This window comes from Cardiocondyla obscurior, linkage group LG03 (assembly GCF_019399895.1).
Source record: "Cardiocondyla obscurior isolate alpha-2009 linkage group LG03, Cobs3.1, whole genome shotgun sequence".
NCBI lineage: Eukaryota > Metazoa > Arthropoda > Insecta > Hymenoptera > Formicidae > Cardiocondyla > Cardiocondyla obscurior.
In genome coordinates, this window is record NC_091866.1 from 4,021,693 (window position 1) to 4,047,641 (window position 25,949).

The window sequence follows — 25,949 nt, forward strand, 5'->3', positions numbered from 1 at the left end:
TCGAGTTCGTAACGACTGAATAATTAAGCTTGAAAAGATATCGAAAATTTGTAATCACTCCTCGAGGCGACTTTAAAACGGGGGATTTCGTACTGCACGCAGGTTCGCGCTGTAATCTCCGAGATATATTCTCTTCCGAATGAAAATAATTGCGGACGTAATGTTTCCTAAATCGGAGCGAATGCATGCGGCGAAAATTCGCGGCGCGAGCGAAACAGAAATCTGGCTAAGAGTAAGCCGTGAGCAGCGCTTTTGAAAACTCGCGTTCCATCAACGATAATTTATCGTTGCCCTCAACCCCTGGCTAGCCCGTGCCCGCCGAAATTCGCAGATTTCAGTAGTCAAGCCCGCGTATGTCACAGTGATCCAAATAACGGTATGCGCGCAGATAATTTGCTGCATTAGTATCGTACACCGTATCAGGCCGGTTTCATATAATTAGGCACATGATTGGCCGTGGCAAGCACACGATTATGGATTATTCGTTCAGTGTGCAACGGCACGTAAATACGAATACATCAAAGTATGAAACGAGAAACGTGAGACGACCTTTCCCCATCGCGTATCTTTCGCGCCGGCTGCAAAGATAGCTGCTATAATTATAAAGAATTAAAACCTGCTTATCGTCAGTCTTACGCCGAGGATCATTCGTTTTCCTAAATTATTTTTCAATATTTTATTATTACCACCATTGTGATTGTTCGGTGCTGCGTATAGAATTTTTTTTAAAAAAGTATAAGCAACTGTGCACCTGAAAATAAACTGAAATCGATCGAAATGAACAGAGATTGGTACCGACTCAGCGACACGGCGAACGAAATTTCGCAAAGAGAGAAAGGCAGGGGTACTCTGAAAAATAGAATTACTGCAAAACCGTGTTCTCTTGTCGGGAAGAGGATAGGGAATTAAACGGCCTTCGAACGGCGGCCCAAATAATTGATGCACGTCAATTAGATTTGTCAGGCCAATCGTCGTAATTAAATCAACAGAACCGCGAGGCATGAACACGTACACATAAATGTCGACAGCTACATACGCGTGCACATCCCTCGCGCACGACTACCCGTATCTATGCATCGTATGTGAAAGAGTCCACGGTGTGAAATTTAAATTTCTCCGATACCGGACACCGATAATCCCGTTGATTCGTCGAAACCGCCGGCAATTTATGCCACACTTTTCCGGCAATAGTTAGTTATTCCGTTGCTTAACGCAGGTATTATCTAATTATTAACAATTATTGCTCAGAAAATGTATTAAGAACGAACGACATATTAAGAACAGAAGGCTTTTTCCTTTTTTGGAGACCAATCTTATTTCCGCGGAAAAAGTTCTGCCAGGGATCAGAATTTCATCTACGCAGGATCGCTCAAAACTCGTAACACGCGACATGTTAAAGCTCAGCCGAATCCGTATGAAAAATTGTGCCTCAGGATTTTTGTATCGTTCTATATCAAACGCGACGGTCTCGCCGTGAAACAGAATCAATAGAGAGAAATGAATGGAAATGGAATTGATGCTGCTGATAATTTCAAATTTTTTTTCGAGGTGAATGTCGAGGTGAATGAAAGATCTTTTATAATTTTGTCGTTTATTTGAAGGAATAATCACAGATACGCTCCGAATTATGTAGATTTATTCTGAAATGTGTGGGGATTAGTAAGAAGCTCGATTCGTATTGTCGAACTTGGTGAAGATGGAAAGAAGTTAGATATTTTTGAAATACGAGAGCAGGCGCGTGTTGGCGTATCTCGTCGACGTGTGTAACGCAACAGGTTTCTTCGCTTATTTTCGTAGCATCGCAGGTCGGCGCAAGAGTGATATCGCGTAATATAACTCGAAACACCCCCTCGCTGTGCCGTCCTGTTATATTCGGAGGGTGGAACTGGCCCACCGGCCGTATTTAATCGGTCACGGTTGTTCAACGGTTTATTTACGAGTTAATCAACGTGACAAGCTGCAATAAATTTGCGTCTCTGTAGCGAAGAAAGCTAGTTAATCACTCTTCTCTATAATGAAACGTTCTACGTACGTTAATGCCGACGTTTCTTAACGTGTATTTCTTTATGCGCAGGCAATATAGCACTTGTTTTCTTTTTTTTTTTTTTTTTTCGAACGATTATCACTTTGCTTTGGATAATGTAAAAAATTATATCAAGTTCCGCATTTTGTAGATTGAATGTCTTTAGTATTTTTTATATAAAAAAAAGCTCATATAAAAGAGTTAAGGTTTATACTAACACATGTTCATCGACGTCGATTATTATTAGAGCTTAGATATCATTTTACGAAGTTCGCGGCGTAGAATTTTGCCGGAAGGATTCTTCGGTATGGCATCTACAAATTGTACTCCGCCGTATAGCCATTTTTGCGGCGACAGTTTCTCTGCAAGATAAATTGAATTGCTTGGTTAATGTATGTACAGGTCGTCGCACGGCTTGCATTTACTATTAAAATACAATGTCAAGACGGGGCGGAATATTTCCGCGGTCTTGCGGCATGTATTTAAATTACAAAGACGGCAGGGATAACTAACAATTTTGTTCATCACGGTATTAAATAATGTTATTGTCACAATGCCGTTAATAATTAATAATGCCGTTAGCAATGCAACGCAGTATTAAATGTTGCCGTTGTATTTTTTTATTTTTTTTATTTTTGTACTCGCATATTTAAATTTGCATCAAATTATATTCATTATAAATATTTCAATAAATTTGTAATGTTTAATTACATATTTATATATTTTTAATATTTTATTGTATATGTTTTTTTATTTTAAAATTAAAATCATTAAAAAGAAAACTAAAATTTTGTTATAATAAAAAGTCAAACAAGTTAAAAAAAAAAAAGGAAAAAATACTGAAAACAAAATACTGTGCGTTACTCGAGATATTTTCACAATCGAAATTTAATTAAATATTTTCAAGAATTTCTGTAAAAAATTGCGAAGGATTTAATTAAAATAATAACTTACGTTTAACAAATTCTTGCACGTCTCGGGCGGTGATTTTAGCATCGGGTTGTTTCACTACGAAAGCCACGGGTACTTCTCCGTTTCGTTCGTCAGACTTAGCGGCGACCGCGGCGTCTTTTATCGCTCGATGTGATAGCAGGACGGTCTCTATCTCCGATGGTGAGACTTGATAGCCTTTGAACTTGATCAGCTCCTTGACGCGATCGACCACGTGCAGCTTGCCTTCATTGTCGAAGTAGCCGGTGTCACCGGTGTGAAGCCATCCGTCCTGGTCAATGGTCTGCTTGGTCGCCTCAGGGTTGTTCCAGTAACCCAACATCAGTTGTTCTCCCATGTAACAGATCTCGCCCACCTGACCGGCCTCAAGCGTCTCTTGTGTCTCGAGATCAACTATTTTGGCGAGAAAACCAGGCAAGAGTGGTCCAGATCCTGGAGTCTCGAACGAATTGTCATCGTCGTCTCGTCCGCTTAAACCGCTAACCACCGATAACTCCGTCATGCCGTAACCGTTACGTATACATTTTGCGCCGATACGAGCCTTTACCATGGCTATAATCTGCGAAGAACAAAAAGATATAAATTGATAATGAGCGGATAAAAAAAGAAAAAAATTCGTACATCGTCTGGTTTAATAAGAAAAAATAATTATCTAATTATTAAGTAAAATTACATAATAATTTTATTAGGCAAAAATTCAGTTCAATCTTATTCTTAATTCGTGTCGCTTGTATATAAAGTGTTTATATATAAAGTCAAGATTATCCACCTGGAGAGTAGTATTCGGGGGACATTTAAGTTCAGAGGCGTGTTTGGTTTTCGAAACTTTAAAGAGTCTCCCTCGCTCCCGTCTTCTGATAAGAGATCAGTTTCGCATTTTCCGAAAGACGCGATTGCGAACTCGCGGACGCGGCCTTTTATTTTCTTCTCCTTCTATTTCTCCTTAGCGACTTGGCGAACCGGTTAAACAAAAACGAACGCGATAAAGTTACTCCCCGGGTTTGTGTCTGGTGAAAATGCGACGACTCTCCGAGACTTCCTCTTGCAGTCCTTCGATCCTCTCACCGCAGCCGCGGCATCGAGGACTCACTTCGGCACTTAGTCCCGCCGATAGCTGCTTTTCTTGCCGCGATAACTTGGCCGGGAAGGGTTCGGGTAGGTAGGGGCGACGACAAACTTCACGATGACAGAAGAAAACTTACGTCCTTCGCAACCGGTGCCGCTCCGCAGATGAGTTCTCTCACGCTGCGAAAATCGTACCTCTCCACCAGCGGATGTTTCGCCAGGAAAGTCAGGATTGGTGGCACGAGTGGTAAATGGGTGATCTTGTACTCCTGCACCAGGTTTAGAAAGAGTTTCGGCTCGAAAGCGGGCATTATGATCATGGTACAGTTCGAATAAATGCCGAGTAACATCGTGCCCGTCGCGTAGCCGTGATAAAACGGTAGCAGCATCAATATTCGGTCTCCATCCTGCGTGTCCATGTATTCATGCGTGCTGCGTTTTTAAATCACATTTGAATCATAAAATCAAATTCCTAACTATGCATTTACAAATAAAAAAAAAAAGAAGAAAAAATAGAAATTTATCTGAACTAGCGACTCACCTTATTTTTATTAAAAACGCTATTAAATTTTTATGAGACAGTGTGACTCCTTTCGGCAATCCCGTGGTCCCGCTCGAACATAAGATAGTTAATGGATGCCGACTAGAGTCACCGATATTCGTAGCTTTGTATCTCATATAATCTACGCTTGGTTCGTTATTTAAAATATCTTTCAATGTACGAATGTTTGCCGTCAGAGGTTGATCGTCTAGCTGCATCAATTCCATTTTCCAGGATAATTTAGGTAGCATTTTGACGAATAGATTTTCGGTGCGTTGAGACACGAAAACAATACGTGGTTTTGCAACGTTTAATATGTGTTGGTATTCGTCTAACAATAAAAAAAAATTGAAATTAATTGATATTTAAATTCAGTAGAAAGATAACTGTATCAAAAGTGAGTTACACTTATTATATTAGTTCATGTAACAGAAATTGCTTTACATTATAAATTAAGTAAAATTTGTGAGTTCAAGAACATATATTCTGCATTAATATTAACTAGTAATTCTTTTACTTACATTCTGTGTACATGGGATTGTATGGTGCTACTATAGCGCCGAGATAGTAGCTCGCACAAACCGCTATTATCCAATTTAATTGATTTTCAGTTGCAATACCAATTCTATCTCCAATTTTTATTCCGTATCTTTGTAAAAAGTTGGCAAGTTTCACACTTTTTTCAAGTATTTCTCTATATGTTATCCGCTTGCCAGTAGGTCCGTCTATCTACGTAAAATAAAAAAGAATATTTCAACGACAATTATTATTTTAAAAAAGAAAAAAAAGTTTTTCAAGTTTCTAGCATTTGGAGCTTAAAGTAGAATTAACATAAAAATGCGAAGTGGACAGGTTGGAGAACCAATCGTTATGAGCGATGCATAATGTGACAGGGAAATTTCAGAGATAGAATTCGCGAATCTCGCCTCCGGCTAACGTCGACGGAATTACACGGAACTTTCATTATTTCGGCATGCTCTGTTATTACATCGACATTTCGCAGGCAACGGTCAGTAATTAGTAATCACTATCACATTAATTATGATACATACTGCATAAACACGATCGCCGTTTTCACGTAGCTTGTCCAATATAAGTTCTCCCATAGATATATTCGGCGTTGGCTGCTCCTTGCGCCGCTCGTATATCTTCCCCATTATAACAATGTGAAATTTGTCTAAAACAAGAGATGTTTTTACCTTAAAAAAAAAAACAAAATTCATGTATTCTTAAATTGAAGCGCTCGCAAAGTAACGTTCATTTAAAATCCCATCAGTTCTCAAACTAAAAATATCAATAACTATATAATTCCAAATTAATATTTTAATATTAAACAGTTTTCTTGTAAAAAAAATAACTAGCGCAAATTGAATAATATCGTTAGCGCGCGAAATTACGGTTAGAGTAGTGCACGAAAACGAACGCACGGTGGCGCGCGCTGTACTTGTGAATTCATACACGGCGAGGCCGACACGGCGGTGGACGACGCGCTCGACGACGCGGCTCGGACATTCGAAAAAAATCGGCGAATTGACGCCCGTAGGTATCCACCTCTGCATTAATCATATTCCTCATCATCCGTAGTATATTTGTAGCGTAATATTTCACGTGTCGCGCACCGATTTGAAAAGATTTCAGCAGATTGCGATTACGAGGGGACGCCGTTACTCCCGCGTCGCCATTTCACGTCTGCGCGTTCCTTTCGAGAAATCCGGATATTAAAGCGAGGCGAAAGCAGCCGGGGGAACGGAGAATTATCCGCGCGGAGATGAGTGAACGGAAGGACGAAAGACGAGATGATAATCGCGACGGGGATTGCGGATGCGGTAAGTAATGAACCGATACTCGTTCATTGATATTTATCGTGACATAGAAAATTTGCGATCATATTTCGTACTGCGTTCGGAGACGGTCTGGGTGTGCGATTTGAACTCGCTGGCATCGTGAAAATTTGAGGCCAACGCTATCTTGAAATTCACAGTATATTTACATAATTGGAAAAGCTAATATAACAGAAAAGTAATGCGATTAAAAAATTATCTAAAAAAATGTGGACAAATGTACCTCATTTTTATATATCTAATTATATACAGCTTGTTTTACGTTCTAATTACGTTCTCGCGAACATTTATACAAATTATATTCCTATTTCAGGCTGGTTTCTTTGTCAACATCCATCGCTTTCTTTTGTCGCTAGTATTTTCAGAACCAAGACGCTAAACGCTTGCAAACAAGTCTCCTGATGCTTTTTTTTTGTAAGCACTTCTAAGAAATGCATCTCTAAGAGAAGCGTTACGTGGCTGTTGACTATGAAACCAGCCGGAAATATGTAACTAAATTCCAACTGGTCTGAAAGATTTTTCAGAGTCTGAGCTAAAATCAAAGTTAACAAAGTTTTAAGTAATTAAATATGCTTGATAATATTACTTGTATCAACTAATTGTAATAATAAAATTATAGTTTAATAATTGAAATAGTAAAGTAAATTGAAACGCTTATGATATAATATAATTTTTTAAGAAAAATTAAATCTTGATATGAGAACTTAAGTAATATTGAACGTGCGATTAGAAAAGTGAGACGGTAAGACTGGCAATTTTGCTGTTTTTATTACAATGCATGGTATGGTGTTCCCCTGGCATTTGCTAGATGTCCTTAGATACACAGAGAGGAGGGATAGATAGGAATGCGTCCTCCCGGGGTTTATACGTAGGAGGGGAATGGGGATAAGAGCGTGCCACAAGTTCCATGCTGTGGCTGTAATTGTGAGGAAAAAGTACGGGAAACTTAAATATCGCAGGTCTAGTTTCTCTAAACAGAGAAACAACGTCTTGAGGTGCAATGTTATTTTCTATATTTCTATACTTTGGTTCACATTATCTGATCATTATGCGTATGGCACATAAAGATGTTTGATGTTGGCAATATCTCAACTGCTTTCACAGCATGCGTCATTTATAGAAATAAAAAAACTTTACAAGTAATATTGTGCAAACTGCACAATTGAAATCAAATATAAAGTAGGGCTGTATATTTTATAAAGTTTATTTTGTAGACAGTTTTATGTTAAAAATGAAACAAAATATGAGTTTAGTTTACTTTGAAAAAAAAAAAAAGAAAAAGAAAAAAAAACCTTTAGCAAGAATTTGCTCTTTAGATTGTTTTAATACTACACAATACTAATTTGCAAATTTTACTAAACTCTAACTTCTAACTTTGTCGTTGAGAAGATCTCTTACTTTACTACGTTAACTAGAACAACCGGGAATCTGATTTGTTTCTAAAATAGCAAGAAAAGGAAATTTGATATTCCATAAGAAAACTGTTAAAAACTTTCGGTTTATTTCAAGAGCTGTATAATTTCTTAATTGATTTTCACAAAACGTATTTTGTACACTTAATAAATTATTAAAAAAAGCAGAAATGAGAATCGTATAGATCTTTGCTAGCATCAGATAGCTCGGGTATTTAAAGAACAAGTAATTAGATAGGGACAAATAATTAGGAAAAAAGAGTAACGCGCATCTTGGTATGATTAGATTGCGAGTGCAACCTACTTTCGGCGTTCCCCGTGGCATATGCACCGTATCCGCGGGAATGCATGCGACGGTGTGCATCCGGTATCCAGCCGCTCGTCTTCGGGTATTCGCGCGGCGGGGGCAAGGCGGAGGGAGGGGGGACAAGGGGCAACTAGCGGAGATGCGTTCTCGGGAATCGCTGAAGTGCTGGGGAATCGCTCTTCGGGGTTAGTCTAGTCGTCGACGTCGTGGATGAGGTCCCGCGGGAGGTTAAGGAAGCTTTGGGACGTTACGCGGAGGAGGAGATGGGCGGTCGAGGGCGCGTGCCACTCTGATTGTAGCAACCATACTAGGACACTGGAGCCACATACCTACAATTCTTGGCCTCATGCGACATGCCTAGACACCCCGGGATACTTACGATCTCCCGGGGCTGAAGAGATTGAATGCGAGATTATCCCACGCGAGAATCTCTGGTTTCGTATCTCTCTCTCTCTCTCTCTCTCTCTGTCTCTCTCTCGTCACACGTCTCGTAATTAAATTATTCGTATAAAAAAAGGGGAAAAATCGTGACAAATTATATGTATATATATATATATTATTTTTTATTACATTAACCATGAGCACTACTACTTTAGAATTTTATTCAGAGCATATCATATAGTTGAATAAGCTTAGAAAGTTTTATATGTAAAGTCAACCGAAGTGTCGGAAAGATGAATCTCTATCGAAAGTGTGCGAATGCTCGTCGACGTAAATCCTTCTTAAAGGTGCCGATAATACGAAAACAGTCATCTCGATCTTCTTCGTTTCGCGAATATTCCCGTAAAAATCTTATCGGGGTGAAGGTGTTGCGATTAATCGCGACAAATGCGAACGGGGTGGAGGGTCCGTCTGAGCGACTGCCGATATCATTTCGGGATTCCTCGTCAGGGCATACTTGAATTCCGCCGTGAGCTTGGTGCACTCCGCCGTTCTCCGGAATCGAGCGATTTTGCAGGCTGCTGGTTGCCGCGTTGAACGTAAGGCCGCGACTTAACGGAATTAACGACAGGCTACGCGCTCGGAGGACGCTTTGAGGGCGGCCGCGAGCGAGCGGCGGGGTTGCGGGGGAGGGAAGGCGGCGGCCCGGGGGTGGATTTTGATAACATGTGACTTTATCTGGAATTCCCCGGCGCGCAGGTAGTCTGTTTACTTAAGATAATGGCGAGGCGGAGTGCTTGGGCGTGGATGGAAGCCTGGCGGAGCGGAGGCAAAGGGATATTTCACCAGGCAATGTTGAGTCTCCGCGAGCGAGCGGTTAAGACTAGAGGTATAAGAGCAGGGAGGTACGGGGACGGAAGGATGAAAGGGGATGAAGTTGAAGGTTGGCGCGGCGAGGGGTTTGGGAGGGACCGGGGGACGGCACACGCTCGAGGTGGCGAAGAGGCGCAAGGGTGCTAGAGCGGAGGACAGAAGGGTGACGGTGGGGAGGGAGCTGACGGCGAGCGAGATTCTCTCTCGGTGAGGCTACAAGAACTTCATTTTCCGAGCCATTACGCCCCGTACCACTGCGACCGTCCTGAAAACCCCCTTTACCCCCTTAAATTAATTTATATCGAAATTTTAAATGACACTCATCGGCCCGAGCAATAAATAACGTCACCGCGACCGCCTGCGGGGTAGCGAGCTACCTTCCCACTCCCACATCGTTTTCCATGTCCTCTCTGTCGTATTTATTTTTTTATTATTTTTTTTTTTTTCTTTCTTTTTTTATAAACGAGCCACCGTCGCGTTCGTAGATCCTTCTGTCTACGAAACTCACTGGCAAACAGCTTAAAGATGCGCGAGCGAAAAATTCTAGCCGTGACCATTTAAAACTGATATCAATCATTCGCGAGCACAGCTTACACGAAAATTAGCGTGGCGAGCTGAAAGTTATGATGCCAATTAACGTGCAAAATTTTTTAAGTAAATATGAAAAGAGAAAGAAGTTTTTCTTTTATCAGATCTATTTATTTTGTAATTAACTGTAACGCAAAGATGCGAATTAAATGTCTTGCTACGTACGTTGCTTTTCTCAAAACTTTATAGAAAAGAATAAAATTACACAGAGCTGTAAAGCTGGGTTTGCTCGTTACAAATTAAAAGCAGGCACATATCACCGTTTTACGCAAGTCGTTTGACCGTCGATAAAACAAGAAATTCCGCGTCGAAATCACTGGTACGCGAATACCGTTGGAACCGCGAGAGAGTAGTACAGGCAAAGTGCTCGTTCGGGCGTGCGGCAAATCGGCGATAACTCGGCAGTACTTTGCGCTGACACTACGACATATTATAATGGGCCCCTTTTATAATAATCGTCGTGACGTTTTGCAGAATTGGTTCTTTTGCAGAACCAGTTTGCGTGCAGAAACGTTACGCGCTCTTCTACCGCTTTCCGGCTCAACTGATTCTGTCGATGTGGAATTCAGTTCATGTGAAAACCGCAACTAGGATCATTATTTCTAACGTGGAATCATAACGCGGTGTGATTTTTCATTTTAGACATACTGTTCAAATTGTGCTGAAGAAGCGTGTTACGTAAGCTTTAGCGTTTATTTTTATAAAATTAAAAAAAGAAAAAGAAAAAAAAAACCCGTACGAAAGGAAAGATTATTTGCAAGAATAAGTCGCTTCGTGATAAATTATTTTCTCAGATAATTTGTAACTTTTGACTCACTTCGCGGTAATAATATGACGCAAGGTAGTATTAATTCCAATTTTTAAGTTATCCGGCTATTAAATAATGATAATTTTAAGTAACATTCGTATAATAACTTTTGTGATACTTTTCAACTATATTACGTGACCGTTGATTTTACAACACCATTTACATTCATGAGCTAAAAGCTACTCTGTACTAGATTTTGCATAATATCGTTAAATTTTCGTTACCCACCCATTTTTTTTTTCCGTCGGATATTAATAATAATTCCGCGAAAAAATATCGTCTCACCGGCGATGTAATATCATCGATTTGCATTGTCACGTACCAACTCGATCGATTTCTTGCGGAGATTTGCAAATGTTTGAAGAGGTCCACGCGATTTTCTGTCACCGGCATTAACAATCCGCTTTACTTTGGCACGATTGCGTTTACCTGTCCGATGTTTGCGCATAATTATCTTTCACGAACGACGAAGAGCGATGAGATCGCTTTGGATGCTCGGATGATTGAGAAAGCGCTAATGACGCAAAATATTGACGGCGTTTGATATCCAAAATGTATAGGATACACTACATGATTTAGTTATAGGCTTTGCAATTATAATCGTAGAAAAATATTTTTGGCATTTAATTAAAAAAAAAAAATAATAATAATAATTGAGACTATAGAACAATTAACAACAAACGGCTAATTAGTTTTAATACGATCGTTAATGTTTTAAATGACAGTATTTAATTTTCAGAATTAGTGTACGTGTTGTATTAGTTAGAGTTATATTTAGCAATGTTTCAATTTACGTATCTCATTAGGTGATAAGTGATATGTCACGGTATCAGTTAATGTAATGTTAATTTATTGAATAACATACGTAACTCGTAAACAGTACATAAATTAAGATATTGACGATCATAAAAATGCAATTACTCGAAAAATTAAAATTTATTTGATACACTCGGTACACTAAGAATATATTTTAAAAAATAATAGTTATTGAGTTATTATTTGTCAATTTCAATTTTCAAATTCTTTATCTCTTAACTGTCTTTTATATCGATCGCATGAATAGAACTTTAATTTTCTAATCAATCATGGTGTTTACGATCATTTGCTTATCTGTCACTCACATGCTTCTATGGCTTATTGACTGCGATCATTAAGCCAATATTGTAATAATTGACACATTAACACTCACTTATCATCTATCAAACCATATCAAACGGGACAGTTGTTAAAGATAAGTGAAACTGAAATTAACTGATTTAAAAGATTTGTACATTATACAATTTATTTGCATCTGTCTTTGCAAACTATTAGAAATTTTCTTTTTTGTTAAGTGAAAAGATTGAATATAAGACCTATCAATCATATTCGTAGAATCTAATTAAAAAAATACTTTTAATTCGTTTTTTACGCGATTACTTTGCCGGGCGCAATCGTGTCACGATGGTCGAAAATTATGACTGAAAGCGAGAAGTGTTTTTCGAGTACAAAATCGTTGTACTTATGCGAAGTGCATTCTGGCGAGATGGGAGAATCTTGTCAGATGAAATTTTGTAATCGCATTATGCGAGTGCTCGTCTGCTCTTGCTTCGAGGTGTACGTTGACAATGCGACGTTTTCAGAGTCGATAATTACATTGCACTTTTATTTCGATAAATCGTATTCATTGTTAGATAATCAGAAAAACATTAGCGTAGACTCGCATGTGGATATACGTTTTGTTTTTACAATGCGTCTAACTTGTCGTGACGTTCACGCTTTTTTTTTTACACGATAGAATAAATTAATTTATAGGCGAACAGTATTTCATGACAAATTGCAGAATTAAATCATAATGAATTTACGAATATTTTGAATTTCATTGAAACGTACATTATATATGTTATATATAAATTATTCATATTGCATTAAATAGAGGAAAGTAATTAAGAGGAATATTTTTTTTGTTTTCCGATTTTTTTAATTTCTACACGTGAAACTTTATTAAGTTTTTATATATTATAAGATTAAAAAAAAAAGAAAATTTTATGGCATAAAAATCTTTGTTTTTATATTTACTTTTGTAAATTTAAATTTTATATACAAATCTCCTTGCTGATTAATAAGGTTGGTTTTTCAAACCAAGCCTGAAATTTTTCTGCGAACTGTATAAGCTGTTCACCTTCATCTGGTTCAGGTTTCTAGGATGGAAAAACATATAGCTATATGGTTTAAGAGTTAGAGTAGGACAGCTGTACGGGATGTGAATCCTTTTTTCCTCTTTACATAGCTGGCACTCTTTCTATTTAGTCAGCTCAAGGTTGACAAGTAAAATCTAACAGTTAAGTGTAAAAAAAATATATAAATTTAAGAACAATTTATTTAAAATATTATACCATTAAAAAAAAATTGTTTGCAATTCTCTTTTAATTCTGAATCATTGGGAAAAAGTGTATAAGCTAATGAATACAATTTTATTGCAAAAATTATAAGTTATATAAATTCTTGTTCAACCATGTAAAAAGCAACACTTTATCATAATTTGTCATAATATTTCAACGTGATTAATTATTTAATTTTTTATATCAAACTATTTAAGAGTTGTAGAATTGATAATGTCACGATTTCAAATAATGCATTATGAAATTAATTCTGTATAAAATAAAATAATTATTGGCGTAGGCTTCTCTTACCAGGTTGTGATCTCTCCGTGATATCGAACAAACAATTATACTCAAATTCTTTTCTTTTTCCCACACACTATTTCTACTTTTATTAATAGTAAATATCACTAGATCTCGTAGATAATATTTGGTTGAGGTTTATCGCACAATACTGTTTTCTTTATCACTAACTCGTGCACGCACGAAATAATAATATAATTGATAACTAAACCGATATTAAATAAGAATATAATGCAGCGGTCTCGCCGACGTACCGAGAGGTTCGCGTTGTATAACAGACTAACGCGTCTGTTACGAGTTAGACACGCTGAAAGCGAGTGTCGCGCGCCGTGAGATTATCTCGTACCGTTCATCAAGGTCAATTGTTGAGAACTTTATATCGTGTATCCGGTCGCACTGCTGGAAGACGGCCGCACTCGAATGAAAAATTATTAAAAGTTTAAACTTTACCGACCCCTCGTTTCATACATATTTATAGGTAATTTTTATACATTTTTATCTTCGAATACGATTTATCTTATTTAATATTTTTATTGGTATCGTACGGTATAAATGATTTTTATTTGCCCTGATATTAAAACAGCGAATACTAAGAAGACATTATATCCAGGGTCTAGAGAAAACTCTGCGAATATTACATTGTTCCGCGAACACGGTGTCTAATTGCGGAAAGCATTGCTACTTTAAATTCAAGATATTAAAGATGTTATATATGCCGACAGTAATGAGCGCATATTTATATTAAGTAAAAAAATCTGCCCAAGTGTAAGAAGTTATTATTGCAGAGGTTGAACGCGTAACATAAGCTGCAAACTAAATTTTCTTATCTCCATCTGCGATTCTGGGTCGCGATAGTAATCTATAATTTATTTAATTTATAATATAAATATAATACAGAAATAATTCGCAATTTCTGTGAGGAAAAAAAAAGACTATAAATTTTTATTTCGATTGTTGTTAGATGGAAAATGATTGCATATTGAGAAAAATGAGCGTTGACATGATAATATCGTAATCTTTCGAGGGCTGAGCAATTCTTCGTCGATTTTATGTGGCAGGTGTTGCCGTTGCGTCGAATTAAAGACGAAGAATCTCGCCGGTTGGTTTTATTGTCTGAAATCTCAACCCCTCAGCGTCGGGTTAACAACCGACCCTGTAGTATAACCGGGGGGGTCGAAAGAGCGCACTTGAACGGTACTGTAAAGTTAAAAGCATTGTTCCACTATGCTGGCCGTCCTTTAGACGAAAGATACACTCGGCTGCGAGATAGAAGATGAGGGGGTAAAAGCAGCACACGTTCCAGCAATGAATTGCATTTTTCTCAGCGAATTCTTCGCATACGTACATACGAATTACACGGGGATGACGGGCGCTTTCGGTACTTTTCGGCCGGATTTTTGTCGTTAAAGCATTTTCTATTTCGCCTCACGTTGCCGGTGGAAAAATCTCAAATTGCACACGTTAGACAATAATAATGTTTTTATTTGATTATGTTTTAATGCAATTTTTTTAAATAAATTTTACAGCTTTATTTATTAAAAAAAGAAATTTTTTTTGATATTGCTTCTAGCAAATTTTTTTTCTTTTTTATATGTCAGAAATTGTTGTAAAATAAAAAGGTAACTTTATAGAAATTACACATTTGCTCCATACTAAACTAATATTGTATAACGTAATGCAATACGAAATATACGTATAGAACCAAAGTGAGATAGGAATGTAAATGTGCTCTGAGTGAAATGCTTAATTGAAACGGGTGGACATCTCGCCGCTGAATAAAATTTTAGATCATAAAAAATTAACGAATACATTTTAAGCCCATAATGGCACATTAAAATCCTTTGTTCTTTTAATGGGCCAATCAATGTACAGCGCGGAGGGAAAAAGAAGGATGAGAGAAAGAGAGAGAGAGAGAGAGAAAGAGAGTAAAATAGTAAGAACTTTTGCTCAATTAAAAAAGAGACGTAAACAAACGCAAAGTAAAAATAATCTTTATTTTTTTGGTTCCTTAAAAAAAAATACAAACTCAGAAAACCGTTCTCCAATACGATATACATACATTAAACCGTACAGTTAATCAACGCAAAGTATTACACACATTTCCTTCACCTGTACGCTCATCGTCGATGATTTCTAATCATCGTAGCGCTCGCACCGCGGAACAATAGCCGGCTGAAGTACGTTTTTTTTTAAATAAAACGCTTCACGATCTAATGTAGGCCAGGTCGACTCGATTAGCTTCGCGGCAGCGTATCGGTCTCATAACGGGTCGTTGGCATCGATGACAAAGTTTTCGAGGTTGCATTAGCATTCGTTCCCTTGCTAGCGGCGGCGGCGGCGGCGGATGCCTAGGTTCGTGTGTAAACTCGGTGCCCGGAGGGCTTGCTTTGTTACAGGCCGCAGACCTCTGATACCGTGGCATACTTCATCGCGGAGTATTTCGAATACTCTTGGCATGATGTAGTTACACGCCCGGCCCGGGGAAGACCACATTCTCTGGTTCTGGGCCCCGGAGCTTAACTCCGCAGTCTTAAACCCCCTTCGTCGCTGTACGCTGCGGCGGACTTACTCAGGCATCCCCTTCGAAACGGCCGGGTTTATGCACAGGAGAAAGATGGCAAGGGGGGAGGGGAGGGGGGGGAAGTTTAGTTTTCCCGGTCGCGTTAAATTCTTGTACGATGAAAAAGACGGAGCAGCGGGCGGGAATAAAAGGTGTGCACGCGCACGACACTCTTCTCGGATTATTCGGTGCTTCTCGACGGGTGTCCTCCGGCGAATGTTGAATTATTTAGACGAAAAGTCACGAAGCTAGGAGGGTCCACGTGACATATTAGCTAGGAATTGCGTTGTAAGATATTTATTGTTAGTCTGCATACAGAGACGTTTTAAGATCGATCTTTGCTCTCGCTTTAATTTATTATTTTTATTTCTTTTCGTACGTATTTGCACGTATTTGAATATATTACAGATTATAGCACTGCATTTTTTTTTCTGTCTAAGGAAAACCTGCTTTTCAGTTTTAATTGAATTTACAATTAGCTTTCAGTTTTAACGAAAGAGCTCTAATGGTTGTAAAGTGTTCAGGTTGTAAACCGGGCAAAGGTATAGATTACACGAGTACGTGAAGTGATGAAAATTTATATGAAAATTGTGCAACAGAGTATTAAGTGAAATAGAGCAAAGGTTACAAACTCCTGGTTTCCGTTAAATTATCAAGTCCAGACAGACATTGCAGTTATCTTATCATGTTGTATAAACACAAATATGTGTTCTTTTTTCTTTAAGAATTTTAACAACAGATTTAAGATAAAATATGCTTTGTGAAGGTTTAATTTATTTTAGTTTCTTACATAATATACAGTAATCTTTATGGGCACGTTAAATTTTTTAATTTACACGTATTTGAAAATAAAATAAAAACAAACAACAATGTTGTAAATCAATTTTTAGATTAACAAAATTTAATGAAAAATTTCTTTTTAATTTAGTTTTAAACTTAATTTAATTAAATTTTAATTTGATAGAACGTCAATCATTGAATTTGAAAAAGAACGATATGCTTAACAAAATTGTAGCTGGGGAAAAATATCGACTTTCAATCAATGAGAATTCGCAGGTAATAAAAGTGCAGTAAATCTGTAATATTAATTAATCGTTTTTTTTTTTTTGCCTTCTCTCAATTATAAGAAAAATCTGCTCAGATACGCAGCCACGAATAAATAGTCTGTTGTCAATGAAGCTGGACGTTAATCGATTTTTCATATTTGAAGGACTACCGAGTTTTCCGACTCTTGCGGAATTTATCGAAACGGACGCGATCGCGAAAGGCAAGGCGATATATCACTGCCGCTTTCCTCGTTTCAGAGCTGTGCAGTTACTCTCCTCGCATCTTTCTGCATTCGACAACTGTCAATCGGCGCATCGCGACGTAGATTTGTAGCACTTTGACGGATTTTTCGCGCGGACGGGTCTGTCAGTGCCGCGATGCGACATTTCGTTGATTGCAAACAGAATCATGGCTATCGGACAAAAGGTAACTCGGCATGATTACGCGTTCGCGGCTTCTATTTACGGGCTATATCGATATCCGCTTTTTAGATATAAAAGTAGCGTACGAAACGGTCTCACGGACCGCTAAATAATCTTGGAAATTTTTATGCTACGAAAATAACAGCTTAAAATTATTAAAAAAATATTTGATAACACCTTGCGAAAAAGTGAAACCAATTTCTTCGTGTATATAAAATTAAAATGTATTATTAATTTTATTTATGATTTACGAGACTTATTAAATCAAACGTATTAATACGTGCGAAAGGGAACTTATTGTTATTTCATATTAGTAATTTATGTAGAAATTCTTTGCACTTTGCTCCCGAGAGTCTTTAAATGAAAGTACCGTTATAGTAAACCTTTGATCTTCCTTCGCTCTAGTGAACCTTTGATCTTCCCTCGAAGTTTTCTCGAGTTGGCAATCGAAAAGTGTGACATCCTCGGTATCGCGCGGAGCCGTGCCGATTCAACGTTTATCCCCGAATGTCGCGGTGAATTTGCCCAAGTCCCGATAGCCTGCCGATGAGACAACGTTCTTCATGGTCGAGGGGACTGCCACCGCGAATTAAAGCTAGAGCCTGGCCTAAAGTTCATTCGCCCGGTTTACTCGATCGCACACAAACTTGACCCGCTCTCCGTGTAATGCCAACTTCGAATTAAGGATACCGCTGAATATCTGCACTTCTAGATAGGAACGTAGATTCGTTTAATCCTCGCGATCCCGTAGAACCGAACAGCTGAATTCTGAACACACGTTTAAAGTGCGGCAACATTTTTGTCTCAAGATCCTGTGGATTTATTTTACACATAATTTAATTCGCAATGAATTTTTTCTTAGCAAAGTCGGGCGTAATTAAAAGAAAAAGAAAAAAAAATTATATTTGACTCTTGTTTTAGTACAGCTATTTTTGTTTTGCTGTTATTAATTAATACTTGGGGAGAACATACAATCGTTAGCTTCGTTCGCGTCGATGCCGCGTTAATCATCCGCGTCTATTCTAGTGCCACCCCGAGACCTATTTCATTTACGGCAACGTGCGTTCGATCAGGAGGCGATGTAAGATTTCCGGCGTGATTTACCCAACGGAATGCAGGTTGATGTATGCGAAGGGCTCGGCGGATAGGCGCGTGGTATTACCGTGCGATCCGCTTGCGTAAATATCGCGCCGGGATAGGTATTACCCGACGCTACGAGGCGTTGTGACCGTGTTTGTTTGCTGTACGCTCACACGTGCATGCAACGCGCACACGCGCGCGCACACGTTTGCATGCAGGGTGCATTGTAAATACGTACATACGCAGCCGGCGTATGCACATATCTCGAACGGGCGTTGTAATTCTTTCGCGCCGCGGCGGCACGGACGCCGGGGGTCGGGGAGCAGAGCAAGGGGCGAGAGAGGGTCGCGCAGTTGTACTGTAAATCTCGAAGTTCGTCGCCGACGCTAATTCGAAGTTTGGCGCAGTTGCTGCAGAGCTATACCGGCCGCCACACGCGCTCCGGATACACCCGTGACCCTCGTGCATGCACGTGTACACGGCGGACGCAAACACGCAGCTTTTCGCATAAACCCTCCGGCACACACGCGCGAGTATAAGCGGGAGGTAGGGCCGTAGCCCGCGCGAGTCGTCATTGCGAGGGTGGGTTTGGCCGTAGAGGGCGGAGAAGGATTTTCCAGGGGTGGAATATTGTGTCTTTGAACGGAGTTCGAACGAAATCGGTATATACGTTTCTCTTCGGCTGCGAATAATTGCCGTGGATGATAGCGGCATTGCACGGGAGGGTTTGGCGCGCAGTATTATAAAGATGGGGTGATATAGAGTCGAATTTTGTGAGTCGACGCCGGTAAAGCCGCAGCCGGGTCTTTATGGGTTCGGCTGACTGTGAGTGCTCGTCATTCACCGCGTGGTCGTTGTACCTAAATGACTTCGCCAACGATCTGTGCAATACTGCGAAATGATTATGCGATTTTTCTGCCGTTTATTATCCGGTATGCACACTTTGTCACTTGTCACGCTGCACGCTGCACGGAATGATAAAGCGTGGTGAAAATGTAGAGAAACCACTAAATGACATGGCGTTATATGTTAAAAATTTTTTTCGCAAACATTTTTCAAGTATAATAATAACAGAAATGCATGTAATGCTTCGCGCGATAAGATAACGCGGAGTTATACGACCGGCGATGATTACAAATTTTCCGTTGAGATAAGAAATTTATAGAGTTACGTAACTGTCAATGGTAGATAATTATATTGCGAATAAGAAAACGGTGACATGTATATTAAAATTTTTAATTGGCATTAAGAAAAGAAATTTTATTTTTATACGTTTATTATACATTTTGCTTAAAAAACTTGTTATCTGAGACACGTTAAATTTTACTTTAAAATACGACTGATTACTAGTCTTTTCTTTTTTTAAATAATCAATGAACCATAAACATATGCAGCTCATTAATAATGATATAAATAATTTATCATTCACTGATAAGATGCGCAGCAGTGGAATTACAACTGGGAAAACATTGTAAAATAGAAATATGCAAGTTATAGCAGTGTCCAAAATAATGAAGAATAATTGCTGTCCACAGATATAATAATTACGAATAATTATTCCCCCAAGTAACAAGCAAAATGTAAAATATTTTACTCGACTGTCTTTTGATGTCTCTCAGATCTGATTCATTTATATTAATTTCTTTTTTCTTTTTTTTTTTTTTTTGAAAAACAAAATTATCGTAATAGATTATTTTATCTTAATCTCTCAATTAAATTGCAATTGCAAACATAATGCGACAAATAAATAAATTTGTCTTATATATAATTGCGAATATTAAATCTCTATGGATATTTATTTGGCCGTATTAGGTGGTCTCAAGATTAATTTTACTTGTTCTTTAGGCGCGTAATTAAAAATACGGGCTATCGCGTAATGAGAATTGCAAGTGGTAGCTTAATAAAGTTAACGAATGACAAACAAGGCTGTAGTTTGCGGATACTGAATTTTTAATCGTTGCGGTTTCACAATTTCGCGTGTTCGTTTGTGTGAAATATGAAGGAAACGAGAGAATCAAATGTCGAGGACGAGTAAAGGTGAAGGAAGCGAGGTCGCGGGACAACGAGTCGGTAGAACGGATTACGGGGATGGAACAATGCCGCAAATGCCAGAGGAAAAGAAAAAGCGATAAAAAAAAAGTGTGCAACGATGAAATAGTGGTGCGCACTTCGCGAATTTACTTGTGGCTTCCACTTTGCGCTTTATTTTATCGACGTGGATGAACGATAATGGACATAATGCGAGTTTATTATTCAGAAGACACGTGTCCAAGCTTGAAATTTTTATAGCATCGACTGTCAACTTTATCATTCGGTTACAATCTGCATAATCTATACTACAGTTTAACAAAAATTTATTTTACACTAGTAATAATTTTTACCGTTCAGTAATTTTTAAAAAATAAGATAAATCTGTCTTGTCATTTATATTTTATTATATATAATTATTTATACAAATTCTCGAGATTAAATGCTCGAAGTTATATTTGCGTATAATTTCATTGTGATTTCGATCGAAATCATTTGGCATGATCAAATTCTTGTCTTGTACGTGGAGGTTGTCCTTAGTTGTCCCCTCGATTGCCGGCAACTATACATCCCGCGTGTATAAAAGAAATCTGGTAGGGTGTGCAGGAGCCAAAGGGCACCATTAGAGAAAGGGAGAGACTTTTCTTGCGAGACACTCTATAGATGGTCCGGGTGAGGTTGGAGGACGGAAAGGGAGGGATAATTGAATACAACTTGATCGAGCCGCGCGTTTCCACCCCATTAAATCGGGCTTAAGCTCGTAAGGGTGGGAGACCGTTGGTGGGCCGGTAGAAAGCGGTGAGCGGCAAGAGAGAGCAAGGTTGGCACTAAGGTGCGAGAAGAACGGAGACCGTGGCGGTGGGTGAATAAGGGTACCAGGGGGGAGTGAGGCCATGCCAGCCCTCTTCTTGGTCTCTCTCGACCGCCGTCTTTCCGACGAGAAGGCGAGAGAATGTTTACTGCTGCCCCAGCTGGAGGCCAATCAGTATAGCCGTTTTCCGTTCGCCGCCACCCTTCCGTCTGCTCGTTTCTCCAGAAGGAAGTGCGATATAGCGGCCGTACAATAGAAACGTTGACGGCGAAGCTAGGCTCAACGTCGTTATACAGTCGGATTATTTCTCGCGCCCTCGTCTTCCTCTTACCCCTCTTCGCACCCCCCCTCCCTCTCTCGCCGTTATGGCGATAATCAAATTAACTCACTTCGAATTTTAAAGACTCTATCCCTCGCGCCGCTCCATTCACCCCTCGCATCGCGCCGGGTCGTTCGCCCGCCAATTCGCCGCAGCCGCGCACTCTCTTCGACTCCACTCGGTCACTTGGTTATATCCTACCCCTTCGAAGCACGGCGACTTGGCGGAGTAGTTTCCACTTTCCTCCACCTTCCACCCGCTCCCGTTTTCCGCTGCTGTCTTTCATGCGCGCCCCGTCAACGTCGTATAAATCGCTCGCCAAGACTTAGCGCCACGAGACTTTCGCGAGGCACATCGATTACCGGCTTTCTATTATATCGTGACGCCCGATTACCGTCGGATTTCCGCGCTGCGACACTTATGGTACACGTTCATTGTATTTGAAATAAATCGTTTCCAGAAGACTGCAGCAATCGACGCGACAAATTAATTAATAAACGTAGAATATCAATCATTTTTTTTTTAAACCGCAGAATAGTTCCCGTGTTGTATAATTATTTCTTACATTTTTAATTATTTTCTTTAATAATATTTTGAAAGGAATGATTTTGATTCGATAGAGATTTAAAAAGTAAAGCGATATTGTAAATTATGCATTTAATGCATTGGACATTTACATCACGACCAATTTTTGCTTAGCCGACAAATTTTATGTACACGTCAATTAAAACCGATTATTTTTATGTTATTTTCTGATACGCGATTGCAACTGTCACTGGTTGAGATTTCGGATTGGTATACGTCATTGCGACACTCGTATCTGTGTTGCGCAGCCTATTTTGTTGCAAGAGATTACATTTCTCTACGTTGGAGATAGATGTTTTGATAGGGTACGAATTATAATGTCATATGTTTTATTTTACATAAATGTATAAAATGGAGATAAAATTCGAAAAAACATTTATACCGCACTATTTCCCTTTGATACAAAGGATACCAATTTTAATCAAATTTTAATATGAGGTGAAATTTTTTAAGTTTTATCTCGTTAATTGATTATTATAAATACTACTAATTGAGCGATGTGGAAACATAATTGTTTGCGGAATGTATCGGAATATGATTGTCCATTTAAAATCGCAATTGCAGGATCGTGTTTTAAGACGATCGAATGAAATTGTTTTCATTCATAGCTTATCCCTCGATCGTTCCATACGAAACTCAAGGGTACTTTCGGATTGTGTTTAACGCGATTCATATCGAGGAGGGTAAAATTCACTGGGCGTTATATCCCGGCGGAAAATGATCGAATAGCCGATGAATGGAAGTATTTGGGTCGCGACAAGTGCACCGTTGAATCGTTGCATTTTTGAAAAGAATCTTGCGCTGAATACGTACGAGCAGATGAATATGCCGAGTGAAATAAAAAGGAATAAGCTTCTTTTTTTTTTTTAATATTTTTTAATAACATCGGTTGCACTTCGCGTTATGCACGCGATACTTGGAGCGTCGTAATTAGTCACGCGATTAATAATTTCCGTGACGTCGCTGGCGGCATCGCTAGGCCGTTTAAATGACGCGCGCGACGCGGGCGATACCGGCTGTCTTTGCTACGAACAAGTGTATAAAAGGGTCGCGGGGGGAGCGGAGATTTTTCGTGGTGATTAACACACATCCAATCGTATCCGAGAGCATTCGCGAATGTGCGTTGTACATCTAGAGCATCGGAGGTTGAGTGAAAAAGAAGGCATTAAACGACATTTGAGTAATGCGGAGGTAGTGTAACAAATTTAATGAATTAGTTTTTGCATCGAATACGCGCGATTTTTTTGTAATAGCTTTCGCATTACGTTCCTTTTCTTTAATTCTAAATAATTAATTCATTGATGTAGTTTGATCAATCTTGTAATCTCGGCTGTATGTTTTACAGATGAACATAGTTAGTGCAGTGCTTGTTGTGAGGAACATGCTTCGCAGAGGCTGAGAGGAGGAGGAGGCCGAGCAGGCACCAGGCTACAGCGGAGGGATTTAGAGGTAATGCAATAAATTTATCTACTTGGCTTTATTTCAATTCTTTAATTTCTAATTATTCTAATTTTAATTATTCTAATTATTCAATTAATTAATTTAATTTGAACGCTATTATATAATTTCGATTTTGTATTTTACAGGTCAACGTGCAGATCAACTGGTGACGACAACACATTCCGCTGCATCATAAATGTATCACGGTTAGTGTGAAACTATATTTAATTAAAGAAATCTATGTCTGGTCCGGATAATTGCGACATTTCCAGCATTTATAATGTTTGCAATAATTAAATATAAATTTAATCTATAAATTATTAAAACAAAATTTAAAAATTAAATGTATGACTTTTAGAATATTGTTTAAAATCGAAGAGTTTATAATTACTGAGAAAAATGAATTGTAAGCATTAATAACGGCAAGGAGAAATGTACCACTTTACGCAGTATAAAAGATATAACGTCACGTGGATAATAAAATGGGAAATGGAAAAAGATAATTTGCGCGCAGAAATGAGGCGTTCGATCTCTTCGGTAATCATTGAGACACATTAGCAATGCGCTTGTAGCCAAGGAAATGTATTTAAGTATGCATTACGAGTCACACCGACAGTCTCGCCGGATTACGTTCAATATGTCGCGGCGGAAATGCGAGCCGCGATGTCCATTACGCCGTCATATTCCACGGTGAACACTTGCACGCGGCAAGTCTGCTCGTTCAATATCGACGATGACGTGCATCCAAGTTAAAACCATTCGCTTTAATTATGCAGGTACGCTTAATGTAGGTAAAATTGTCAGATATCTAAACGCATTGTATACCGCATAATATTTACGTGTTGTAAGAATATAACTCGAAGTAGCTCGCGTAATTACATTTTTTTTTTAATCCCGACAAATGACTTTACATTTTTCCTTGCCGTATGCTTTTACGCTGCTCATAGTTTAACGATAGTTTAATAATTACGTTTCCTTTGAAATAAATACACTGATGCTTTTAATTATTGTAAACATTTTAGACAAGATATTGAGTGTTATCTATCAATTAGTTTTCGTAACAGAATCGTATACATTTTTTTTTTTTTTGTAAAACAAAGTTAATACGCATGCATATGTGCTTTAACATGCAATGTATAAAATCGATCAATAGCGAATTGCTGAACAGCGCGGTGGGTTATACATGCAGCTGACAAGTTCACCAAATCGGCGAACACGTAACATCCGTTACGCTTATAATTAACGTTAATGCAGCGATTAGATGGCATATTTGCGCGTTACAGTTCGGCAATCCCGACACGTAATCGTTATTACGGTATTATCGTTGCTCATTCGACTTGCAATTTGACGTTTTTCTACGGTACGCATAAAAAAATCGGGGGATTTTGTAGGTATTTTGTTTCGTGAGGTAGCGATTCGTGTCGCCAATCAAGTCTTTTCAGTCTTCGACGAAGCATTAAATCGGTACTTCGACTTGAATAGGTTGTACAGTTTTTTTTAATTTTTTATTTTATTTTTCTTATTTTTAATTTTAATACTCGTTGGGCATGGAACGCTTCTTGATTTATTTTCGTTTAGTTCGTCAAAGAACATTTGTCTCACAATCAGAGTGTCGGCTTCTTTAATGATTCACAATATCGCACTTTCGTTTATAGCGGATTATGTAGATATGTTGTTTCACTTTATCTGAGGAATATCAGATTATTGGTATAATGATGGGTCGAGGTATGGCGAGTTACAAGCAGCTACCACGTTAAACTAGTTTTCCTCTTCGAAGAAGTGCTGCTTTAGCACAGAGATATTTTCAAATATACATTATTTAAATTTATTACATATTGATTACTTAATAAATTAGTAACTTTATTTTTATATTTACCATATTGTTGAATTGTAAAAAAAAGATTTCTTGCCAATATTCTTTTTTTTTCTTCTTTTTTCTTTTTTTTTGTCTTGCAAACAATTCCATGAGACAATTTCTTGGCCTTGAATGAAAAGACGTTTTCGAGATAGTCCTCCCAAGTTTCATCGCGACAATTTCTGCAAGTTTTCGAGCTCGCATATCCTTGAATGTCTCGAAAGTTAAGCGGCACATTTAAGAGCAGGGGCTGAAATCGGCAATCGGGATCGCTAATAAAAGTAGTGGTCGACTTGTAACCGGTCCGCCAGAATTACAGGCTTTGTCGTTGATGGCTGTCGGCCTTGAAGAA

At 38.5% G+C, this 25,949-nt stretch overlaps 2 protein-coding genes across 4 annotated transcripts in view; one reads left to right on the top strand and one right to left on the bottom strand.

Annotated features, from left to right (window-relative positions):
• Positions 1-2,086: 2,086 nt before the first annotated feature.
• Positions 2,087-13,758, bottom strand: LOC139101343 (luciferin 4-monooxygenase). 2 transcript variants are annotated; one of them, XM_070654396.1, is made up of 7 exons: positions 13,460-13,758; positions 5,633-5,757; positions 5,102-5,309; positions 4,581-4,911; positions 4,177-4,471; positions 2,978-3,533; positions 2,087-2,385 (listed from the first exon to the last, which is right to left on the bottom strand). In XM_070654396.1, the coding sequence occupies exons 2-7, from the start codon at positions 5,735-5,737 to the stop codon at positions 2,267-2,269; spliced, it is 1,614 nt and encodes a 537-aa protein (XP_070510497.1). In that variant the 5' UTR covers positions 5,738-5,757; positions 13,460-13,758; the 3' UTR covers positions 2,087-2,266. The 2 variants fall into 2 exon arrangements, with proteins under 2 accessions (XP_070510497.1, XP_070510496.1); XM_070654395.1 differs by having other exon boundaries at positions 5,633-5,779; positions 13,460-13,757.
• Positions 6,217-25,949, top strand: part of Dip-lambda (Dpr-interacting protein lambda) — a 179,297-nt gene continuing 159,564 nt past the window's right edge. Inside the window, exons 1-3 of one of the 2 annotated variants that reach the window (XM_070654399.1) lie at positions 6,217-6,406; positions 23,648-23,751; positions 23,889-23,948. The gene's annotated coding sequence lies outside the window, so the exon portion shown is untranslated. Of the gene's footprint in view, positions 6,407-18,601; positions 23,494-23,647; positions 23,752-23,888; positions 23,949-25,949 lie in introns of those variants that run through there. The other variant, XM_070654398.1, reaches the window with a different exon arrangement.